Source organism: Eubalaena glacialis, chromosome 8 (assembly GCF_028564815.1).
Source record: "Eubalaena glacialis isolate mEubGla1 chromosome 8, mEubGla1.1.hap2.+ XY, whole genome shotgun sequence".
In the NCBI taxonomy this organism is placed as follows: Eukaryota; Metazoa; Chordata; class Mammalia; order Artiodactyla; family Balaenidae; genus Eubalaena; species Eubalaena glacialis.
The window spans coordinates 68,601,107-68,626,172 of NC_083723.1; the positions used below are offsets into that span (position 1 = coordinate 68,601,107).

A 25,066-nucleotide genomic window follows, 5' to 3' on the forward strand; every position below is an offset into this window, starting at 1 on the left:
ACACTTGCGAAAATATGAAGAATCAAGAGGTCAGCAAGAAATGGCTAGCTAATGTGATTATTCCAAAATGATAAAAGTACAATCATCATAAGGCACCCGTAGCTCCTCCTCACCCCAAGTCCTCTTTCTTATTAAGCAAACTAATTTTGAAATTACTGGAACATCATAGGAGAATGTGGAAGCACATTCATTCTACCCAATTTCAGTGAGATAATGTCTGGAAAGGACCAAATGTAGTAAATAAGCTTTACCAATGAACAGAAAGGATATAAGAAGAAAAGTGATAGGTCAGTGAGCGGCGGTTTTGGTTTTTCTCATGTGTATTTTAATTCTGTGGGCTCTCCAAATTCCCCCCTGCACTACCATGGTTAGTGCATGGTAACCAAACTGCCCTTACTACTTTTTCCCTCCACCTCACCTCCATCCACTAAGTCACCTACACCTTCCCTGGCTGCCTAAGTTACCCCTGCTTTGGTCTCCCAACAGCTCAGTCATACTCAGTATCACGGCACTTTTGTTTTCTTTTGGCAGCCACTGATGTTTACCTGGCGGTGATCCGAACTTCACGGAGATCAACTACAGCAAGGTGTATCATTATCCCAAAAAAAATGGCACTGTCCAATGCACGTTGTGTCGTGTTCAATATGGTCTTGAGTCCACTCCTGGAAAAACAACTCCGGATCTTGTGACCACCACAGAAGCAGATCCCACCAATAAGTGAGCTCAAGGAAATAAGTGTGTGTGGGAGGAGGGGTGGGGCGTGGAGGTCTCCACCTCCTCCAGGTGAGGTGAAGTGGGAAGGGGCAGGGAGTTGGTAGGAAATTTCTCAAATAGGGTCAGGTGGGAGGGCATCAGAGTAACAAAGGCAAAAAACGCCACTCTAGTTTGGGCCAAAGGGGAAAAAGGAACGATGGGTATACTTCCAAATAAAGAAGCCAACTAGTTTCATCACCTATCATCCCCTTTCTTCATCTCTCCTCTACATTCCAGTGGTTTTCAACTATTGCTGCATCTTCAACTCACTTGGGAGCTTTTAAAAATGACCAGACTGTGGCCCAGACTAATTAAATCAGAATCTCTGGATGAAACGCAGGCATCAGTAGCAGGTCTTAAAGTCACCCAGGTGATTGCAATGATCAAGTAAGATGGAAAACACATCTCTGTTCCATTTTTCTCTCTATTCACTTCTCCCCAGACCCCCATGCCACATACCTGCATGGTGTTAACTGGCTGAATTCCTGACTAGTGCAGCAGGAGGCAATACACAGGCTTCAGAGTAAATATGAGCTGACTTCAATCCTGGCTTTGCCATTTACAGGCACCTGCCTGGGTTCATGGCCTCTCTGAGCCACAGTTTCTCATCTGGGGAGTAATGGGAGCTTACCACGATGAATGTAGATTCTTAAAACATGTTAATATCTTTTTTATTTTCAGAGATCAATGTCACAGAGACATTCCCCATGTCCTCAAATTATTGTTTTTTTCTCACCTCTTAGGAAAGCTCCCACTCAAGGTCTAATAATTTCAAAGTTGATCACTCTAGGTATATTTGCTTATTAGCCCAAAGTGATCTGAAATCAGTAGGACTTTAGGAGTTGTGAAAGGTATTAGTTTCCTGGATTGCTCTGAGGTGAAATCCAGGTATGATGGTTAATTTTATGTGTCAACTTGGCTAGGCTATAGTACCTAGTTTTTTGGTCAAATACAAGTCTAAATGTTGGTGTGAAGGTATTTAGATGTGATTAACATTTAAATCACTAGACTGTTCTTTTGCACATGTCACTTAACCCCAAAGTTTAAAAGTATTAAAATTTTCCCCTTTCTCAGTAAGAATGCTAGTAGAGTTTAGAACCCCCAGCTGCTTCTGGTCACCAGATGAAGTGAAGATAATAGTAGGAATCTGGGGAATACAGAGATAGTTTAGTCAGCATCTTTTGGTAGGATATTCAGAGTACTTCTGACTTAAAAAAAAAAAAAAAACATCAAGGGTATATCTTCTAAAACACATATATTGGAGCATTTAAGGGGGCAACTAAAAATAAGGTTAAATGCATTTTGGTGAAGCTTTTAGTAAATGATCCCAAAGGTACCAGGAGGTGAAAGAAAGAATGCCCCTTTCAGTCAATACTGGTATTAACCATTGTGTGATAAAACAGATAATTTGAAAATTCCAGTTAATTCCAAAGACTTTTGGAATTTGCCTCTTCACTCAGCATTATTAGTTCCTACTGACCTGTTCCTGTGCAATGTTGTGAATATTAAGCACATTATCAAATTGTTATTACCACAGGCTACCTTTCGTCAGTTAATATAATAAAATATTTAAATTATGATAAACATTATGTACTTTGACCAAAACAATATAGTCACTTCTTAAATTTAAAAAAATTCAATATATGCTTTATACAATATCAAAATAGCTTAAATGGCACTGTTTTTCAAAAAATGTGCTTCTGCTTATCCCATAATCCTTTTAGTATTTTCTTGGTAATTCAGCAAAACTCTTTAAACTGAATAAAATTAGGATTTTGTGCTTCTACGTTTACAGAAAGAGCATATCAGACTGACAAATTTGATAATCTAAAAAAAAAAGAAAGAAAAAACTGTTCTTATTTCAAAGGTTCAAAAAATAAAGGTTATTTACTATGCAGACCAGGACTTCTTGTTTTTAAGATGGCAAATTAGAAAAACATGGTAAGAGTTAGAGGTTACTCAATCAGGTTGAAGCTGGGACTTCTACTCCAGCAGCTCTTGTTCCCCAAATTATATCTGATAATGTTCTAAAGTCTAAACATATTTTAGTTCAAAAAGATACTCAGCTCTTAGATATAAAATGGCACTAAGCTTCCAAATATCAACAGGTTTACCCACCCTCTTCAACTAATGTATTTGTTTTCAGAGTAATCTGCCACTCAGGACCTCTGAATCGTAATATTTGAGGAATTGAAACTTCAAGCTAAACTGTTTGTTTGCATTTTCCTGTGCGTAATCACAGGAGAGGGGCATTAATAAAGGGGTTGGTGTATTGGCCACTACCAAGGCCTATTATTTCAGCAGAGTCATGGCAACAGGGCAAAGCCGAGTGTGTGCAACTGTGACATAATTTCAGCCTGTATTGTGTTGAATGGAAGAGAAGACCAATGTGTCAGCAGATACAAGCAGTAAAATATCCCAAACTAGTTGCAAACCAGAAACAGTATCTATACTTCTCAACAATTCAAGAAAGATAGTGATAAACCTTACCCTAAACTGGCTACAAAAGTATTATTACCTGTAAAGCAAGATGGCGCCCATAAACTTAAAATTGGAGAAATCCCATTGAACTGCATTTCAGAGAGAGGAGGGAACTTGAAATGGTACTGCTCTGAGGGTGTCCACGAGGGTGGGCAAGCATATGTTCCTGCTAAGCAGAGGAAGTGGTACACCCAGATTTCTTCCTAAGTGCGAGGTCTTTATAAACTCATCCTCATGGGGGCTGTTTTAAATGGAAAGAAAATGACACACAGTCCCCAACCAGGCTTCCGAACTGTTTGGAGAGGGTTGCCAGTTTTCCCAGACATTAGGTTACTGTGGGGGAATTTTCCAAAATTGTCAACAATTCCATTTTTAAACTCGGTTCTTCTTCTCCACATAAAATAGATGCGAGGCAGCATGAACTATATTTGGTCTAGTAGGAGATGTAAGTTTTTTTTACATTGCTGACTCCTACCTGACAGTGGAAGACGTATTCTGGTGTGGTTTTCTTAAACTTCATGTTCCAAACCAAGGCCACTCCATCTGGTTCATGGGGAGCATCTTCGTTGTTGTTGTAGGAAGCGACCATCAGCTCGGGGTACTGGATGGAAGAGGTCACAAGGATGGCTTATGCCAAGATGACAACACAAGGAAAACATTCTTATTCCAACAGACACATGCTCTATTACATACTTTAAATGGCACTTTCTTTTTAAGTTGTGGCATACTTAATACCAACTTCACATCTCAACCCACTGCAATCTGGTTTCTACTCCCAACAAACGTTCCACGTGTGCTGCCATAGTCACCAACGACTACTAAACTGCATGCACTGCTGGATCTCTCTGGGTTATGACATTTGGGCTACTCCCTCCTTTCTCCTATGTTGGCTTCCATGACATCTTTCTCTCCTGATCTTCTTCCAAACCATTCTTTTCAGTCCCTACAGTTTCTTCTATTACCTATATTCCAAGGGGGGCTGTTTTCTGCCCTTATTTGTCTCTATCGACACACTGTCCCTGGGTGAACTCATCAATAGCTTTAATAAGCATTAATATATTGACAATGTTCAAATCTTTATCTCTAGGCTTGATTTCTCTCTGAGGTGCAGATTTTACAGCTACTGGGGATTTCTCAAGGCTGTCCATAGACACGTCAGATGCAATGCATAGGAAAGCGAGCTTGTTGCCTTCTACAAAAACCTACTGCTCTTTCAACATTCCCTCTTCCAACATTCATCCCTTTAGTGCTTTGCACTGACATTACCTAGCTGTCCAGGCCAGACACTCCACGTTCATTTTTACTCCTCCCTCTTTCTCATCTTCATATACTGTGTTTCACTACTTCCTCAATACCATTCAAATGCATGTTTTCTTTCTATCCTTAAGATCAGAGGGCTCCTAAATGAATTTCTTGTCTGGATGAAGACAACAGTTTTTTAAATGGCTTCCTGCTTCCAGGCTTGCCATGCCCTACCCTCACCTACTCCACTCTTCATCCTTTGTCAATATGATTTTACAAAACATACATTTGGCTAAGTCACTCCTCTGCTTAAAATACTTTAATGGCTCATCATTACTTTCAAGATAAAATCCAGGTCGTATAGGATCCTTCATGATCTGTTATTTTCTACTTTCTCTGCTTAATCTCCTACAACCTTCCCTCCCTCCTCCCAACCCCACTCTATGACCCAGCCTCACTGGGCTAGTTCTGAGGTTCATATGCACAGCCGCTGTACCATGAGTCTGATACTCACTCTCATTGGAATGCCTCTTCTGTGTCGGTTACATCATTAACTCACTCGTTAAGACTCCATGCAGGCATCAAGTCCTCCAGACAATCCTATCTAACTACCCACCACCCCTCCTTGCCTCTCATCAGCTCCCTTAGCATTATGTGTGTCCCCCTATTAAAGCACCTGTCAAACTGTATTATGGCTTTTCCTGGTCTATGTCTATTACTAGATTGTAAGCTCTTTTGAGTATAGAGACTTGTTTTTATTGACCTCTGAATCCAGAGTATAGTAAGTCCTAGCACAATAAACTTGTGCCAAAATCTGTTGAATTACAAATGCTCTTTCTTATGTCAGTAACCCTGTGCTCAGTGGCAAGACCTTATCTTTAATCCTTTGTTGTTAAATAATCCCAACAATTAAAAGCTCAAGTAAAAGAAAACACAAGTAGTAAAATAACAAAGAGGACTCTACAATGAGTAGAAATACCTACTCACCATACATGAACTCTGTGCTGAGTGTTATAAATAAACTGAGGCTGAATCTCATGGCAGGTATTTATGAGTTAGAGTACATTTCATGAAAATGTCATTCTTACCTGGGATTCCCATAAGGCAGCTCTGTTAAAAATAGCATCAGGATTATAGCAGATCATATCAGTCTTTGCTCACAGGTAATTTTTTCCTTCTTTTTCACTACACTGCATATATTTAACATAAGATTGCCTGTATAAATTTGAACATCAACCTTTTTTCTATCAAAAATAATTAAACCTAAGTCTTCTATGTGATTGTATTCATTCTTTGAGCTCCCTCAACTTAAGAAAGCTGCAGAGAGTTACAACTTGCCCGTTGGTACAGAGAAAGTATAAGCCTACAACGACACACACGTATGTGGCCACCAGGGGAAAGTAATCATTCTTTATTAGAAAACACCCCTTAGCGGATGAATCAAAGGCCTGTTAAGAAAAAGGCCTTTGATTCGAAGTCCATTCAAAGAAACTAACGTGCAGATAAACACAGAAGTCTCCAGACTGTCCATCTGAAGTTTAACTATGTCACATGTGAAAAGGCAACTCTATAAACATCAACACCACTACCACAGTGGCCAATGGACAGCCAGATGTGTCTGGAATAACATCCCACAGCTTCACATCTGGGTCTCATCGCTGGCTCCCACTTGCAGTTCTTCTTTTTTCATTAAAAAAATATTTTACATTATTGGGTTTAAAACTCCTTTAGAAAACAGGGAGAATTTTTGTAAAATACCAGTGAAATGCTTTTGGTGAAATATCTATAACTAGGATCAAAAGGCCTAAAGATACTGATTAACTCTTATCTCTTGAAAGTGTTTGTGATTTCAAAGTCTCCTCTAGTATGTTAGTTTGAACATGACTAATCATATTTTCTTATTTTCCAATAAAAAGTAGTAAATCTCTGCACGATTATTTAAACTTTAAAGGTTAAAATTATTATCTTAAAGGGAATATTAACTACTAGGAAGTTTGTGACTACTCATGGGGCTGAATTAGCTAATATTTAACCTAGGAGAATTTTACCCGGAAATTACCAGATCTGCTCTCAAGCTGCTTTTTCTTATAAAGAAATAAAATCTGACATTTATTGGCGAGGAAGGAACCAACATGTTTTAAGTGCCATTATGTGCCAGACACTGGGCTGGGGAACATGCTCACTCATTTGATCCTTACAATTCTCTAAAGTAAGCAATGGTTTTCCCATTTCTACAGACAAAGAAGCCAAGGGTCCCTGGGTAAGGAACTTGTTCCAAGTTAAGTTGCTAATAAATGATAAAGTGAGACCCTGCTTGAAGTCTATTTGGTTTCAAAGACCATGTCCCTTCCAGCCCACTGTGGCATGCGTCAAGTGCCCCCCCCCCATGCATATGAGAGGCACTGGTGCCAGGTAAAATGTGGGACACGAATTTCAACAGTAACATGCTTTGCTTTATAGGAGTTCATCACTTAGCAGAGGGAGGTGAGACACATGTATGAATATCTACAACACAAATATAAAAGCAGAACATGCTAAAATGGAGATACAAAAGGAGTTCTATCAAGGCACAGAGGAGAAAATAACTACTTTAGTTGGAATGGGGTATGGTAGGGAGAGATACTGGAGAGGACTTCTGAGAGGAAATGAGACTTGATTGGGCCCTGTTAAATGGCTAGGTGATTAGGAGAGAAGTGAGAGGAGAGTATAGACGAGGGTACAAATATTGATGCAGGAAATCTCTCTTGGGTGTCTCCCTGGTTCACAGTGATTCTCCCAATCTTTGGAGATTACCTCAATACACAGGTGTCTAACTTCCCAGGGACAATTAATTCATTGCAGGGTTCATACCTGACCCAGCTGGGGCAATCACGTTCTCTAACTTGGCTACTGTAACTTTTGAGCTGAGACACAGAACCCATGGGCTGGCAAATGAGTCAGCTTATGACAGCATCTTATTGGTGAAGCCTCTCAAGCTGCCCAGATTTATACTCCTGAGTCCCCGTTCTTCATCTCTTCCATGGATTCCCTGAGTACCCTAGTAGCTCTCGAATAAATTTCCCTTTTTGCTTAAGGTAGCCAGGGGTAAAGTTTTCTTGACTAATGCAGTGGAGAACATATTCAGGAGACAGTAGGTTATAGCACCTGGCTGGGAGGCAGGTTATGCGAAGAGATGAAAAAGATAAAAGGGCTGCAGATGCCTCAGGGCATCCTCATGGAAGTCACTGAGTACAGGCTAATGATTTTAGACTTCACTCTGGGAGTCATACTCTGCAACTACTAATACTACTAATTCTACTACTACTTTGACATTTATTGGGTATTTTTTATATACTAGACAGTTTTAAAACTCTAAGTGTTTTAAATGCATTTACTCATTTAATACAATAAGCATGTGAGCTAGGTATGATTATCACTTTATGAGTGAGGAAACTTAAGCCAAGAAAAGTCAGGTAATTTGCTCAAGGTGACACTGAGAGCAAATAAGTAATCTTTACAAATAGTAAACTGGAAAAGTACTGACAATGACTCAACAGTGTAGAGAATTGAGGCAGGGAGACCAGTTAGGAAGCTATTTCCTAATAATAAGCAAAAAGTGGAGGGGCATGACATAAAGTAGGTATCAACTCCACATGTAAGTGGATTTGAATTGGTCACAGTGGGGGTCTTTTTGCTACCGTAAATTTGATTGGGTTTTGCAATTAAATGAGCTATCAAAAATTACTTGAAGAGGGGTGGGGAAGGAATGGAGTAGGAAGTTGGGGTTAGCAGATGTAAGCTATTATATAGAGAATGGATAAACACCAAGGTTCTACTGTATAGCACAGGAAACTATATTCGATATCCTATGATAAACTATAATGAAAAAGAATATAAAAAGAATGTATATATATGTATAATTGAATCACTTTGCTGTACAGCAGAAATTAACACAACATTGTAAATCAACTTTACTTCAATAAAAAAAAAATTACTTGGGTTTGTATCTTGGATGACTCCAGGGTTAGAGGATGCAACTTACATATGAGAGGACTATACATGGTGGGAGTGAGATCATATGTCTGGTTTTGTATATGTCTGCCAAATCTGTCATATAATATGTGGATAGTATTATTGACCCACTGTGCTAAACAATATTCAATGAAGAGCAAAGCTGACCTAATTCCCCAAGCGCCCAAATGTCTTCCAGGGAATAATGTTTGGTGGATATTTTGCAAATATCGCAAAGTTAAAGTGTTCTTGTTTAAGAAGTACAAGAGGTCACAGCAAAGCTATGCAGGAATCTTACAGTTTCTTCCTTTTTTCCCCTCTGTTCCATTCTGTTCCACTCATAATCATCCTAAGCATACATGCCTCTACTAGACGCTAAGACTATGCCTCTATCTTTTTCTTCTTTCTTAATATCATTGGATTGCATGTAGATTCACTCAGAAAGTCTCTTCATTCCATACGTATGTAAACCTGGTCCTCTGAACCCCAAAATTGTTATGATGTAGGAACTAAGGGTTCTAATTCCTGTTTCTTATGCTCCAAAGAAAATACATTTATCAGAAATGCAAACCCCTTCCCCACAGTGTAGATGGCAGGTTACACAAAAATGGGGAAAAACAGATGCAGTCTCTCTACGGTGGAGTTTCTGCCCTTTCCAGTTTCACTTCCTGCAACAAAAATGACACACAAGATCCTGTGTGGAAACAAACCTATCCACGGGCAATAGGGCCCAGCACACGCTGAGGCCAGGCAGGGACCAGCCCCACTGGTGACCTCCCCGCTGCCTCCTCAGGGAGAGTTATCAGTGAAACCTGCCTTTGAGGAATGTGTCAGATAAGGTTCCTGTGTAATTTCCAGACTCTGAACAAGTGAACAAGCCGAGCTAAGTGCTTCCTCAGCCTTGGATCTGCTTTCTGCACACACACCCGAGCGTGCTCACAGACCACCCACGAACTGGAGGGAAGTGGCTGGGCACACCCTGCCTGTATTAGCCTCTGCACGACCATGCCATGCGTGTTCTCTTGTTTGGACGTAAAAAGAGATTCAAGGGGAGAGAACACTTGCCCACTTTGTGGCTGTTGACAGTCTGGTTGCAGGGGATTACATTCCTCTTCAGTGTTCCTGTTCCCAGCATGACTAAATGGGGCTCTTCACATCATCTGCTTCACTGCTCTGCCTAGAACTCACTCTTCTCCCCTCCCTTTGTCTAATCCCAGTCTTCTAAGATGCCCTGTCCAACCAGAGACAGACTGCAACCTCCACTGAATCCTGAAAGCACTTGTTCTCGGCCCTACGTCACTCAGCACTTAGAACCTCTTTTGGTTCCAGATTCATAAGCCCTTCGTGGGAGGCACTGGTAAAGGGCATACGCCTGGAAGTGCTGAAAGACTTGGGTTCAAAGCCCTGATGTACCACATCCTAGCTGAGTGACTGTTAGTAAGATACTTAGTTGCTCTGAGCCTCAATTTCTTCAGCTATAAAATTAAAATAGAAACAGTGGCTGCCTCACTTGATGTTATGAGGGTGAAATAAGACAATGCCTCCAGAGCAGCTGGCACAGTGCTTAGCATATAAGAAACACAAATTAAAAGCTTGCCATGATAATTATTCCCAATAAAAGCATAGACTATAAGAAAACAGAAACTGTGCTGTGTATAAAAGCCCAGTACTTATCATTCCTATTTCCCTCATTGCTATTATGTCATTGTCATTACAGGAGGGGACGGAGCATGGTCATCAAGAATGTGAGCTCAGGAGTCAGACCACCTGAGTTCATATTCTGACCTCACCACAATTAGGCTGTGTGCCTTTATGTGCATTATTTGACTACTCAGTGCTGGGTAAATTATACACTAATTGAGTTGGCCATTAAATTGGCTTTTGGTAAATCTGCCTGCTTTCACTATGAATGCTACACTAGGGAGTTTAGATTTTTTTTTTTCTTGCAGGCAACAGGGAGTTTTAATTCAGGGAGTGAAGTGATCAGATTTGCATTTTTAGAAAGATTATTTGGCTAGATGTCTAGAGGGAAAACTATAGGTGGACAAGTTTGGATGTAGAAAGAACATAAGAAGGTTAGCAATACTACAGGTGTAAGATGATGAATATATGAGTGGCGAAACGGACAGTCTTGGTGACAGACTGGGTCTGGGAGATAAGGGAGAGAAAGTTTCTAATGTTAATGACGAAAGTTTTGCTTTAGGTCCTTGGGTATATTGTGATGGCTTTGACATAGAATAGAGGAGGAAAAAAGGATTTCAGATGTGTGGAAATAATGAGTTAGTGATTAGTTTGAGATTCTATGGGACACCTGAATGGATCTGTCTGGTGTGTAAAGTGGAATTCCTTGGGTATATTGTAATGGCTTTAACATAGAACAGAGGAGGCAAAAATGGATTTCAGATGTGTGGAAATAATGAGTTAGTGATTAGTTTGAGATTCTATGGGACACCTGAATGGATCTGTCTGGTGCGTGAAGTGGAATTCAGGAGGGAGATTGGGTGGGGGATAGAAAAAGGCTGCCCACGTGATGGTTGAATCCATAGCAGTGGAAGAGATCTCCCACAGAGAGCATGTCGAGAAGAGTAAAGGTTGAGGGCATGACCACGAGGACCACAAGGGTAGGAGAGGAAAAAGAAGTCTTGGAGGAGTTCGAGAACTGAAAGAGAGTCGAGTTGTGGAACTCAGTGGAAGGATAATATTTTTAGAAGTATGGGGAAGTCAACAAAGCTGGATGACAAAGAGAGGACAGGGCAGATTAAGGCTTAAAAATATCCACAGGATTTGACAAGTAGGAAATCATTGGTGACCTTAGTGAGAGCAGTTTCATGGACAGAACGGCCTGGCTCCTTGTCTGGTACCTAGTAAGTACTCAATGTGTATGAATAATAGAGTGCAAATTTTAAACTGAAACTTCAGTAAAATGAGAAAGAAAACCAATAGGCACAGAAAAAAAATTGCAGGTTAGTGAACACATCCAAAATCGTGGAGCAATTCTCTCTTATTTTTTTTTAAATACAAATGCCATGAGAACACAAGTCCCGTTTGTCCCATCCCAGCAACAATTCTTACCTGGAGAGACCAGTCCATACAAGTGACTACTCGGTGCTTGGCCCAATGCTCATCATAGAACTGACGATTGAAAGAAAGGTTGGCTCCAGCCTGGACATCCCTAGGAGGGTTTAAACATCAAAGACAAATATGATGCTTCAAAATGGGGCTTTATCTCTAGTGCTCATACTGAAAGAATGAAATGGCAAGAGCATGGCACACAATACTCTCTAAAGCCAAAGCATCAATTTAGACAGCAAACTCTGATCATAAATGAACTAAAGGTGGTCTCCTTTCTGCAAAGCTCTCTCTAACCTGGCCCAGAAAAGGTTTCCACATGTTGTTCCAAGCCTGGTGTGAAATGTCAAATTTGTTTCAGCTTCCTATCTTGAGCAGTTCTAAAGCATTCTCCTCCCCCTAATAAGCTCTGCCTTGAATCAGAGTTTACAAGAGATTTCCCAGCTCTCAAGGAAGCACAGCACATTTGGAGATTCTTTGGTATCAATAACACCTTATCTGGCCTTAGACCAGAAATGATATGCATGTTTCTCTTTACCTGTAATTTCTGATTGAAGGTGGCAGTTGCCTCCTTGCTCAATAGCAAGTGAAAAGTTCCACCGTGAGACAGGCCTGCTGGGGAGTGAGGGATTCACCAAACACCTTAGATACTTAACATAGACCAAAATAGCATCTGGGTGGAGGAGGATTACACTTTAGCTAGTGTTTACTTGGCTGATATTCAACTGGCTGCAAAACCTCCTCTGAAGAACTCTGCACTGGTCATGCATTTGCTCCACAAGACTGAGTGTTTAAATTGAGTCATACTTGTTCTGTGTCAGCAGCTATGGGATCTGCATAAAAAGCTGCCTATACTCCTTGGGCTGCAGTTCAGGAATTCTTCCACACTCACCTTTTTTTTCTGTTCATTTGCTTCATTCCATTGCCTTGCACCCTGTATCACTTGTCCTATATAGTTCTTGTTCAGACTGGGTGACTTGACCTCAGATTAGGTATTTGGGCTCCAAGCAGCTGACTTATTATGACTTTTTTTTCCCCCTGCTAACCTTTCCTCAGCTCCACCATTGCAAACTCAGGCAAGAGGTACATGCACCCAAATATCTGCCAGGAACCCAGTATAACACTGTGCCAGGCACCCAGAGGGAAAGAGGACTCAGAAAACTAACTGAGCCATAGAGTAATGGCTTTTTAAAAGAAAACAAATATAACACATATATTCAAAATATTATTCTCTTTGATGTAGTCTAACGATGCTGTCAACTGTTTAGAACATTTTTAGAACTCCCTTTTGAAACTGTTTTCAGAGCCACTGTTACATTGCCTTGAGCATCTTCAATGATGATAGGTTGGCCTTTGACAATGTATTTGAATTTTAGAAGAGGTAAAATGTCAGGTCTAATGAAAAAGGCAGGTAATCTCATCTTTTCATATTGTTCTTGGCCAAAAGAAATTGGTGGCTAAAAACCAGCTATATCTCTCACAAAGCTCATAAAGTGCCTCCAATTATCCACATGAAGATGGCTGACAGCCCCTGCCGAATATAATACATATGTTGCAGTCACAGGGAAAGTCATTTGGGGCCATTTACTTCTAATGGTTAGTTAAAAGTAAATGGCACTTGTATTTCCTAAAAGGCATATACACATCATCTTATGGCATCAAAAGAGGAAAGAGTTCCCAGTCTCTGTTTGCTGTCTCCCACATCAGTTAAGGTCTCCCATATCTCATGTTTATTTTCTTCGGCTTCCTGTTTGCTTAGACATCAAAAATAGATCTACTGGATATAACACAAATCTCCTTTTGCTGCTTATGTTTTCTCAGAGGACAACGTACATGACTCTGCCAGTCTCTATCACCTGGACTGTTCCCCAGATATCAAGTTCAAAAGCATTTCATGGAAGCACATGATAATTACAAGGAAACGCTAAGCCAGAAGTCATAACCAAAGCCCTTAGTCAAAGCTGTTCAGCAAGATCAGCTCTGGAATTTCATACTCCTCTGATTTGTTAGGCTTGGAACTTGCCTACTCAAAACATAAGTGAATTTAGAATCAACAGATAACTTATCACAGTATTTTTTTAAATGCACACATGAAACTAACCCATCTTTTTCCTCTAACTCTCGACCACTATAGTCAAAGAAGATATCGGAGTCTTCTGCCAGCGCTCTTTCAATTACCCGTATTGTCCGATCAAAAAAGATATGAAATTCCTCTGAGTGAAGGATCTGCTGTTTTTCTTCCTCTGTCAGCTCCCTTGGAGGAGCTATTTATGTAAAAGAGATTGTTGGGAAAGAAAAATAAAAAGGGATAATTAAAACATTTCAAGAGGAATCCAACTCTTGAAAGACATTGCTTATCAAAAGAGTGATAAGACACAGTGAAATAAACCACTGTTAATATTAATTCTAAATTACTCTTAAAGTCACACCAAAGGTTTTTGCAGATGTCTTCACTGACAATTTTACAAAAAGATTTCATATCTGGACTAATTACTATTTTGAAGAGTTGAAAAATATTACAAATGAAAATGATTGGTGTGTTTTAACAATGAGTTCTGAACGTTATTTTCTTTAGAACTGAACTTGAAAAACAGCTCAAATAGTACATAATAGAGAAATCTGTACAACCATGTATATTAGATTGTAAAGCTGCGCATACTAAATAATTAAGAACTATCTATAATATGATCCAGATAGCACCTTTCCTCTTTCTACTGATAAATTCATTTTATTTTAGATAGTTACTTGATAAGGCTGATTGATCGTTATATAGATTCTCCTCAAAAACTGAAACGTGTCCTTCCAAACCCACCTTTACCCAAGGTATCTTCTGCTTTTAAACAAACACATGGAACAAATAAATGCTATAAGACACCTCATAATTGTTATTATGCCTTACTTTTCCAGCATGATTAATCTTATAAGACTAAATTTGAAGATACAAAATAAGGCAAAGAGAGATTAAATAACTAGCAATATGTCATAGTGTCTGAAAGTCAGCTCACCTCAGAGTCACGATTAGGTTATATAAACTGTTCCTTCAGTAGCAGGGTTTACATAAAACTATAGAGGAAGGATTAGGAACTCCCCCAGAATGAGAAATCCCTAAGGGCAGAAACTGTCAGCTGAACCTTTGTGGTTCTTCAGGAACCCCAGTTCAACTTTCGTGCAGAGAGACTTCAATAAATGTTTGATCAATTACTCTTGCAGTAGGACCAGAAGCTCCTGGAGTTTAAGCTACAAGAGGAGGGTAGTGCATTAAAACCATAGGGGTCCCTGGTGGAATGACTCACCCACAGGATTTCCCAAACACTTCCACAACCATCCTCATAACCAGGACTGACTTCTACCTGGCCACGTGGTCAGAGGAATCATTTAGGTACAGCCACCTATAGCATAATGTTTTATGAAAGTGTTATTTGATTTGATTAATGGTATCTTGAAGCCACTGTCCTGAGAAATCTGAACCGTCAAGAAGCCCTCCTGCAGAGCCATGGAAGTAGATCTCAAGCTTTTAATGTTCATAATGTCTCCCCCTTCTGGTCTCCCCTCCCCTGCCCCAGACTGAAAGGCAGGGGGTCTGGAAAGACTCCAGGGTCTGTATTTGTACAAGAAATTAGAATGATTATGACGTGGTTGATTCACACCTTGAGAAATGGAAAAACATGATTCATCCACTACAGCAGAAGATTATCTCCAAATACAGCTAACCCAGGTGTTTCTAGCAGCCCTAAATATAGCCGGAAATATTTCTTTGTTGCTGAAGTCTCCAGAGCCCTAAATGTGCCCATGTGTATTGGGACTCTCCAAAAACCTCCATCAACATCTGCCGAGCAATGCTGCACAGACACTAGTTTGAGAAATGGTGAAGTGGGCAATGTGTAAACTGTAAATAACAAGAACTCTACAAAACCAACCTGGAATCCAAGAGTTACTCTGCCATTTGCTAGCTTGGATTCTTTAATCAATGAAAGCTCTCTAAGCCACAGTGTTATCCATAACACCAGTGTTATCCATAACACCAAGTCTGGTTTAAGACTTAAATATACTGGCAAATAGTTCAGCATTCAATAATTAGCAGTTATATATAATTTGTCTACTTTCTAAAACACCCATAAATGAGGCATTTGAATTTTTTCACCCTGATACAAGTCCAAGAAAACAGTAAAACTACTAAATGTAACTAGGTAAAGGGGAAAACGCTAGGGTCCTTTTGTTTTGGTCAGTACTGTTACATAAATAAATAAACTTCACTAAACAAGGATGCTACAGGGCCAAGAAGAATGTCTTATTTTAAAAGCTTCATTCAGCTTTTGTCACTGCTGATGGATGACTTGAGACACACTTGAAATTAAGCAGAGAAATAGGAATTTTTTCCCTTTATTCCTGTTTTTACATTTTAAAAATATCTATTCTATTCTCTGTTTATCTTTTTGAGCTACTTGTATTCCACCTGTATATTTCCTTACAGGTCCATTACCTTGAATAAAAAACAGTTCCTGTGTAATTTTCTGTAATTTTTTTCTTCCCTGTAGCTTACTGTCATTTTGATCTCAGCTTTCAAGACATACAGCTTCTTCTCTAAGAGAAACATAAATGGCTGTTCAAAGTGTATTTGCAGAGGCCAAGTTCAGGTAAGTGAAGCAGTAGCGTCTCCAGATATTATGTTTGGCAATACAATATTTGGCTTGAAATTAAATTGCTACTGAAGCAAAACAAAGAACATATTTTATATTAAGCTTTGATGTCTAACAGGGATCAAATGACATGATTTGTTAGCACAAAATAATAAGATGCATGTGCAGATGAGTACTTTTTTAAAGTCATAAACAATATTCAGCTTAGGAGTTAAACAGAGCCATAGTTATTTTCGCTAAAACCCCAAACCTCTCATATTTAAAAGTCTGTAAATTGATGTGTTATTACAATGTAATGAAAACATAATGGAGCATCCAGGAACCACAACCAAAATCTGTATTTGGAGGTAAAACCTCTCCAGACATCATATTTCATGAAAAAAAAAATTAGTTGATTAATGGAGTCCACAAAATTTAAAATATAAGCATAAACAATTAAAATCAGAATTGTATTACTCCAGGATAGACCCCAAATTCTCCCTAAAATCTGTTTCTTCAGCTTTTCCCTACCCCTGGAACCTAAAGAATTATTTTCAACATCTTCTCTGCATAAAAAGGTAGGAAGTAATTTAATAGCAACAGGCGTAACAGAGCAAAACAAGGGCAATGATAATGTTTGATTTTTCTTACAAGTTAAGCAGAAATTGCTATTATAGCAGGTTTGTTGTTTGTTTTTGCAACATGGAGTATTTCTGCCAAGAGCTAACAATATTTTATGCATTTAAAGTGACCTTTTTTAAGAAATAAAGATTCTTCAGGAAAAGTAGTACACATGGATATGACTTACATATGAGCCAATGACAGCACAATTTTCAAACTTACCAAAATTTACCTGAACAGTTATATTTAGCTTGAATAAGAAGTATGAAAACAATGTACTAGAGTCATGAAACTCAAAGTTTAGAGAAGTGCCTAATTCTATGAATTCATGGCCTGCAAAATTAAAATCTAGTATGAATTTTATTTTAGGGTCTACTTTTAATTCTTTTTATTATAGAAATGTTAATTTGTCTTGGTATTGTACATGAAAATACTTTTTTATGTGTCTCTCATGTTGATTCTATCCTATTTGCTATGCTTTCTTAAGTTTTCTTATTGACCTGAATGTGTACTTTTTCAGTTTCTTTTTGATTTACTCTATTTACTAGACACTATATCTTTTGATTTCTAGAGTTCCTGGATTTTTTTTCTCTGTAAAAATGTAAAATCCGTAATGGAATCCACAATTTATATTGAGTATTTTACAATCTCATTTCTAGGTCAAAAGTAATTTTTAAAATATCCATTTCAGAAATGTCTTGCCTTGTTTCAATGATGTAGCTTTAAATTTCAATATAAAATTTACATCTTTTAAATATTTTTCAAGAATATATCAAAAAGATTAAAAAATAAGTAAGTAAACCCACAAAACTTAAATATTAAATCAGATTAAATAGGGACAGTAGCTCTTACTGAATTTTACAGTGAAATCAGTTCAAAAACAAGAGCGAGAAAACCAAACCAAAATAATAAGGAATGATGTCCTTCTCTGAAGTTAATGTGAGGTTTATGAGTTAATGTGCATTTACAAGAGTCACGTTTCCGATTCTGTTGCTTTAAATCTCTACACATGAAAATACTAGGACACTCACATATAGAAATTTCCTAAAATTTGATTAAAAGCTAAAAGCTACCTGCTGTTTTCCCTACTCTGTTGTGGAAAAAAGAGTGTGAAGAGTAATAAATCAAACCCATATTTCTTTACTGTTTAATGCATTTTTGATGTCACATGGGCAAAAATGTCAAAAGCTAGTGAGCACTGATTTTTTTCCCATCTCCCCCTCAGCACTTTTTTTTTTTTTAACTCCAAAAAAGGCCAGATTTCTCAAAAATGCGTTCCCTGGTTTGAAACTGTGTATGTCAAGTTTCAGCCCAGAGCAAATGTTTATGGCTAAGTAATAAATCCCTGAAACTCAGGGTTCCTATGGAAGTGCTGACACAGCCCTGACTACCATGCAGCTGTATGAATGGCGCCACGATTGTATCTGCTAGAGATTCTTTAAAAAGTTTGCAAAATACTGTCTTGCTTTAAAAAAAAATAGCCAGAGAGAGTTTGATGCCAACATAAACATGCTTTTAACCCATTATGTGCTAATTTGCAGAAAAGCCATTAATAGAGACTTAAGATGCACAGCGCGGCAGTAACAGGAAATGCACTTTCAAACTTCTTTTGGACTTTTAACAGGACTTTAATCAATTCCATGAAGCATGAGTGAGAGTTAAAACTGGAGGGTGTTTTTGCTCAGAACTTAAGAAGGAGGTTGCAATGCTTTGCCAGAGAAGAGAATTTGGAGATTGGGGTTGGGGGGCAGGAGGGAATCCGTGCCAAGACACACAAAATACACCCTGGCTCCTTATCACCCAGTACATCTTAAGGATATTTTGCAAAAAAAAAAAAAAAAAAAAAGAGGGTGAGGGTATTTTAGTAAACTTTGACTTCTTTTGTCTCTTGCTACACCTGTGTTAATGATATTCTATTCACCAGCTTAAATATATACATGTTCTTAGTAGGAGGTTTAAATGTGGACTTGCTTCAATCAAATCCTTTTAGAATCTCTCAGAAAGAGTAACTTGTGCCTTCTGTGGATGCTACTGTTAAAGATGCTGAATCTACTGCCTGCTTACAGCCGTACCCTAGAACTTGACAGTAATCCACCTCACTCAATGCCTGGGCAGGTTGAAGTGAGTCCCTATGACCAGTACATACCCACTCCTACAAAGTCCCCAGGGACAACCATGTGCCATGCACTTCGCCAGAGCCACGGGCAAACTGAAAATTTAAAAATCAAATGAAATTCTAATTAGACTTATGTTGCTCTAAACTTGGGACATTTAGTAGGAAATATGGAAGAATCTTTTTAATTTACACTCCATTCTCATGGACACTCCATTTCTCAATAAGAATGACAATCTCAAAATTCTCTTTTACTCCACAGGCTGAAAATCTCAAAGGGACACAAAATTAGATTTTTAGGGAAACATCAGCTATGGTATTTCTTGCCTTCCCCTTTCTTTTCTTTTTTCATTATTGCTTTCTTGTTTTTTGAAATCCAGTGCTATTACAGGAGGATGGCTTTGTGGGCAAGTGTATATGCTTTGGAGTCAACTCCAAATCCTGGATCGTGTACTTATACATTATGTATCCATGGGTACATTTTTAAACCTCTCTTTTCCTATTTCTCTATCTATAAAATAGGGAAAATAATAGTTTTTGCTTCAAAAGGATGTTGCGAACGGTACGTAATATCTCTGGAGTGTTAAGGAGAGAGCCAAGTACCTAGTAAGCCCCTAATAAATACTAGTCATTGTTATCACTGGAGCATGTAAAGGCTGCTCCTTCTTATATGGGCAGAGTGTGGAGGGAAACTTTTAATAGTATAGTTAATAGTGATGATCACGGTTAATGTTTCTCTGTAGATCGCACGAATAAACCTCAGAATTTATTGACATAATAATTATACCTTCTCCTCTCCTTTACTGTTATCATTGGGAATATATGATGGCGTGAACTAGATAATATGTCAATTGATGACAGGTGTCTTATTTTACTGCTATTTAGTAATAATTTTACTGGAAATGTGACTGGACTTGTTGCTGGACTTGTGGAGGGTTCGTATTTTATTTGCTTCTGTCAGTGAAAAAAATAAAGGATTACAGTTTATGTTGCTAAATGTAATGTATTGATCAATCACAGAAAACCTTCCACGCAGGAGGTATACGTTTAATTTTTACTTACCTCTATAGTCCCTTATGTTGGTTAAAAAGACAGCAATAAAATGATGACTCAATTTAGCTCCCACACCATACCTTCCTTCACCTCCTGTTTTTTGTCTTGATTTTCCAGTTCTGAATCCTGGCCAACTTTAGGTTCTACCATTTCCTCATCATCCTCATCCTCTAGAAAAAAGAAAGAGAAAAATGCATTATATTCTTTCCTTCAAATCAAAGTGTCTGGCTGATGGTGGGAGGTAGGGGCAGAGGGTAAAGTTCCAATCATTTAGGGCGGCTTCTAAGTAAATCAGTCCACGATGAATGCCCAAGATATACGTTCATGAATATATGAATACATTATCTCCAAAAAGGGCCTCTTTGAAAGTACCCCACGCTTCTGAGAAAACCGCCCCGAGTCGGCACCTGCTACATCCATCTCCAGGCCCTCACCACATGGGATGTCTTGGAATTGCCTCTCTGACCTCTGAAGCTTCTTCGGAGATGGGCCAGGAACAGATCTTAAAATGTTTCCACCTGTAGCACATTCTCCAAAGGGGACACCTGCTGTACAGACGACTCATTTCCAATTTCATTCTCACCAAATTAATTTGGTTTTGACCTACAGGAAAGGGTTAAATACAGGTCTGACCCCAGGTCAAATGCCATTGGCAAGTAAACAACCTGGGGTAGGGCCCCAAAAGTCACTGCCATTGGCCTGGGAGAATGCAACCAACCTGAAATGGCATTTACACATTCAGAGCAGTTCATGCATTAATGTGAATTTAATGAGCACTAACAAACGGTACCAGTCGGCCACCACCGCCAGATGTTACAGTGCCCTTCCTGCCCTACGCAAATGTGCTCCCACTCTCTCTCTCTCTTCCCAAACTGCCTTTCTTGGAGGTCCCTTTCAGTGCAGAGTGCTTGAAATCATCAGTCACGGTGTAGAGGATAGAGGGGCAAGACAAAGTGTCACAAGAAAATCCAACTTACAGGAATAAAACAGTATAAAAAATTAAAACTTGCTTCATGGTTTTTAAATATATTACCTTCACTCAAGTATTATATTGATTTCATTGGCTCAAATGGAGTTTAAAAGAAATGACTTCACTTCCTCCACCCCCATCATTCATTCATATATTCATTCATTCAACAAATATTGATATTTACAGACGTTCTATAAGATCCAAAGCTCTATGGAGAGTCCCGTTTCCATCACAATAAATCCTGAGATTTATAGTAACTCAAAATTTCAGCTCTAACCACTTAGAGAATGCATTATATATGCATATTTAAATGCCCAAACAAATATGTATAGCCTGAAAAGCAACTCTAAAAGTTCTTGATTATATTAAGCAAGTGATTTGCAGAAGGAATATCCATTTAAAAAATATGGATATGTAAAGTATAGTATTGCAGTTTAGATACTGAAATACAGTAATCTATATGCATGTGTGTAGATTGTGGAACCAACATCATTACTTTATAATCACACTAAATACATATTGGAAAGAATGTAAAACACTTTTGAGGAAAACTGTCATTTATTATTAACACATTAACACAGTTCTTACTAACACATACCTGTGAGACAAAAATGTGCACTTAAAATTTTGAAAAGTACACTGTTACCCAAATCTTTAGACAAATAGACCTTTAACATGTTAAATTATAAATAACACATCTAAATCTTTATATATAAAGATATTACTGCTATCTGCCCATTAAAAACCAGCTTGGAAGGTCCTGAACAAAATATTCACCTCGACATGATGTATCTTCCTGACCCAAAGACCTAACACAAAGCCCAGTGACGCACTAGCGGGAGGGAAGTTTCCTCTTCTGGTAAACCTTGGATGGAGAGGCAATTTTCAAAAGGCCACTAATCTGCTGGGAAGTAGCTCCATCTCTGAACCTTCTAGAGACAAGTATTTAAATCCAATGGATTCAGCAGCTGTTCCTTGGCACTTACTAAATACAAGTAAATACAACAAATGCAAAGGTGCCAAAGCCCACGTTATGGGTTGAACTGTGTCCCCCTCCCCAAATTTGTATGTTGAAATCCTAACCCCCAGTACCTCAGAATGTGACCTTATTTGGAAATAGTGTCATTGCAGATATAGTTAGTTAAGATGAGGGCATGCTGGAGTAGTGCGGGCACCAAGTCCAGCACGACTACTGTCTTTATAAAAAGGGGAGATTTAAACACAGATTCACATGCATGGAGAATGCCATTGAAGATGAAGGCGAAGACTGGGGGATGCTTCTACAAGCTGAGAAGTGCCAAGGCTTGCCAGTAAACCACCAGAGACACAGAACAGATTCTTCCTCATAGCCCTCAGAAGGAACCAACCCTGCCAACATCTTGATCTTGGAATTCTAGCTTCCAGAACCGTGAGACATTCAATTTCTACAGTTTAAACTGCCCAGTTTACAGGACATTGTTATGGCAGCCCTAGCAAACTAATAAAGCCAGTAGCGTGCCTTACCTTCTATGATCTTATAATCTAGTAGAAGAAATAATGAGATATACAATAATAACAACTAAAGCAGTGATGAATGCTTTACTTGTACCATCTAATTTATTTATCCGAACTTGGTACTACCAACCTAATTTTATAGATGAGGAGACAGAGTAATTTCCCCCAAAGAAACTCCCAACCATGTTGAGCTTCAAGTTTTGTCTGGTTCTGCATGTTTTGGTCTGACCTGATCTTTAACCATTACGCACACTACCTCCCTACCCGCAGCTGTCATGAAATAGAAATGCCGTGGAGAAAAGCCTGAAGCACAGCAGGTGCGCTGCTCAGCTGCAGGGTAAGGAGGGGTGTGTGGAGGCTCTCAGAGGTGGACATCGCATGGTTCGCTCTCCCAATTCCTGGAGGTTAGCACATGTAACACTCAGCTGAGGAGAAGTTAGGTTTCACACCCTTGAGAGCTAAACAGATGGGTTGCTTTATTTATCAAAACTATATATGCTACATCCACACTCTATTCTTATTTACTTTGTGGAATACACTCTCCTGAGACCTGACCTGCAACATTTACTACAAAGCATTGCTGTATTCCTTCAGCCAGACAGATTCGCAGCTTGGGTGGGAGCAGCATTTCAAGGGAAGTAATTGGTCTGAGTTCAAGGCTGGAGTCTACCACTTGCCAGCCCCTGACTTTACATGGTTCGTAGAAACTCTCTGAGGCCTTTTTCCTCATCTGCTGAATTGGGATAATAACCCGGTCTTAAAACACAAATTTATTGTGAGAATAAGCAAAAGTGTTGATGTGAAATTGCTTTTTAAACCACCAGGAGAGTTGCAAACATCCATACAGAGAAACCGTCAAACAAATGTTGCCTTAGCTTGTATGTCAGAAAATATTTCCTGAGCACTTACTATGTGCCAGGTGCCAGGCACACGACAGGGAACAAGACAGACAAAAAAAAAAAAAATTCTGTGCTCATGTCACGGAGCTTCCATGAGTTAGGGGAGAGAAACTGCAAACAAATAAATAAACAAAACATACACTGTGTCAGGTAAGTGGGATGGGGACAGAGAAAGCTGAAAAGGGACATTTGGCATGCTGATAAGGGGAGGAAGAGGTGAAATTTTAAATAGAGTGGTCGGGAAGGGCCACACTGAGCAAAAACTTCAAGGAGTTAAGGCGTGAGCCACGGGAAGATCTTGGGGAAGTAAAACGAACAACAAATAGATTCTTCCATCTCACTCCATAGACCCAAAGGGTGGAATAGGTCAAGGTCTAAATTACTTTATTATCAGCTCCTTTGACTATGGAAAACAACTGTGCTTTTATTAGAACCACCTAGTTTGTACATTCACATTTTTTAGTTCTTAAAACGAAGTCAGTTTCACCAAATGACTTTGGCTAGTCAGCTTTAAATAGTATCAAGTTCTCACCTTTCGCAGCTATAAGGATTTTTGTTTTAAAAAATCCTGGAGGAATCAAAAGCAACGTCATGACAGACAGTGCCACTTAGAGATTTTAGGAAATATATTATTCTATAAGGGCCTGGCTATAAAAAGGGCTAGATTGTGATAGAATTGTGTTAGTTTATTTTTTGAAGTAGGTGGGGAAATAGCAGGTTATCTAATTCTTTAAATAGAAAATACTTCCCCAGAGAGTATGTTTTCAATGAGTTCTTAAATGAGTTCTTATAATATATGCAAAGTCCCATAATGAGATACTGTGAATAAAAGAGAAATAAATTTAAAAAACAGTACCTGCCCTTTTAAAGTAGTTACAAACCAGTTGTAGGCATTAATTTTTAGTGGCCACAGAATTCTTTGTCTATCATCCTTTTAAAGACAGAAAGTGAGTGTTTCAGTGGATTTGTTAAGGAAATAAAACACAAGAGACTGGTTTGTTTCTCTGCATACTGATATGTTTGCCTTGCTCAGCAAAGAGAGTATATTTTTCTTTAAGACTCTGGTTTCCTTTCTGGTGCAATTGGAATTACTCCTGTTGAAACCATTTTCAAAACAGTTAAATAACTTTAAAGAAAAGGATTTATGTAGAACCGCTACAGACTACTGATATATGAGTTGTGCTACTAGTTTATACCCGGTTACATTTCCTCTGAGATTGGAGGGAAAAAAATTACCACCCATGTACAGTTTCCTGTACCAGGTACACATGAGAAATTAAACTACTGGCAGAAGTTAATTGCCTGTTAGCCCAAGGGGCTAATTTCAAACAATAGCATCTTTTAGAAATTATTTTATTTAGCACCCAAATTCTACCGTCTGCAGTTGTTGCCTTCTTTCTCTCTAGTTAGAAAAAAGTTTGCTCATCACTGTCTTCCTTCCTTAAGATTTTCTCAAGGTCTAAACACAAGTAATTGCATGTTTGGCAGCAATTACACATAACACACTTAGCACAAGGCCTCACCCCTTATATGAGCTCCCAAAAGGTTAGTTTCCTCCAGCAGTTGGTGGACGAGAATGAAGTCAATGTCACCAATTTGAATACGCCACAGTCCTCCGAGTGTTGGGCTGCTCTGATGGCCTCACAAATTTGAGTCTTTGGAAAGGAAGTGCAGGGGACCGTTCGTCACTGTTGGCAATACAACATCAAAACCCCTTTCTGTCTGGGGGGGCGGGATTCCCCTTGCACTACTGTTGTATTGGCAC

General features: G+C 38.9%; 1 protein-coding gene across 2 annotated transcripts in view; it reads right to left on the reverse strand.

The window, feature by feature from the left end:
• Window positions 1-25,066, reverse strand: part of DYNC1I1 (dynein cytoplasmic 1 intermediate chain 1) — a 333,523-nt gene that overhangs the window by 115,695 nt on the left and 192,762 nt on the right. For both annotated transcript variants that reach the window (XM_061197769.1, XM_061197770.1), the window contains exons 6-9: window positions 20,019-20,108; window positions 13,637-13,799; window positions 11,539-11,638; window positions 3,710-3,835 (exon numbers count right to left, since the gene is read on the reverse strand). In XM_061197769.1, the coding sequence (XP_061053752.1) occupies window positions 3,710-3,835; window positions 11,539-11,638; window positions 13,637-13,799; window positions 20,019-20,108 (479 nt within the window). The remainder of the gene's footprint in view (window positions 1-3,709; window positions 3,836-11,538; window positions 11,639-13,636; window positions 13,800-20,018; window positions 20,109-25,066) is intronic.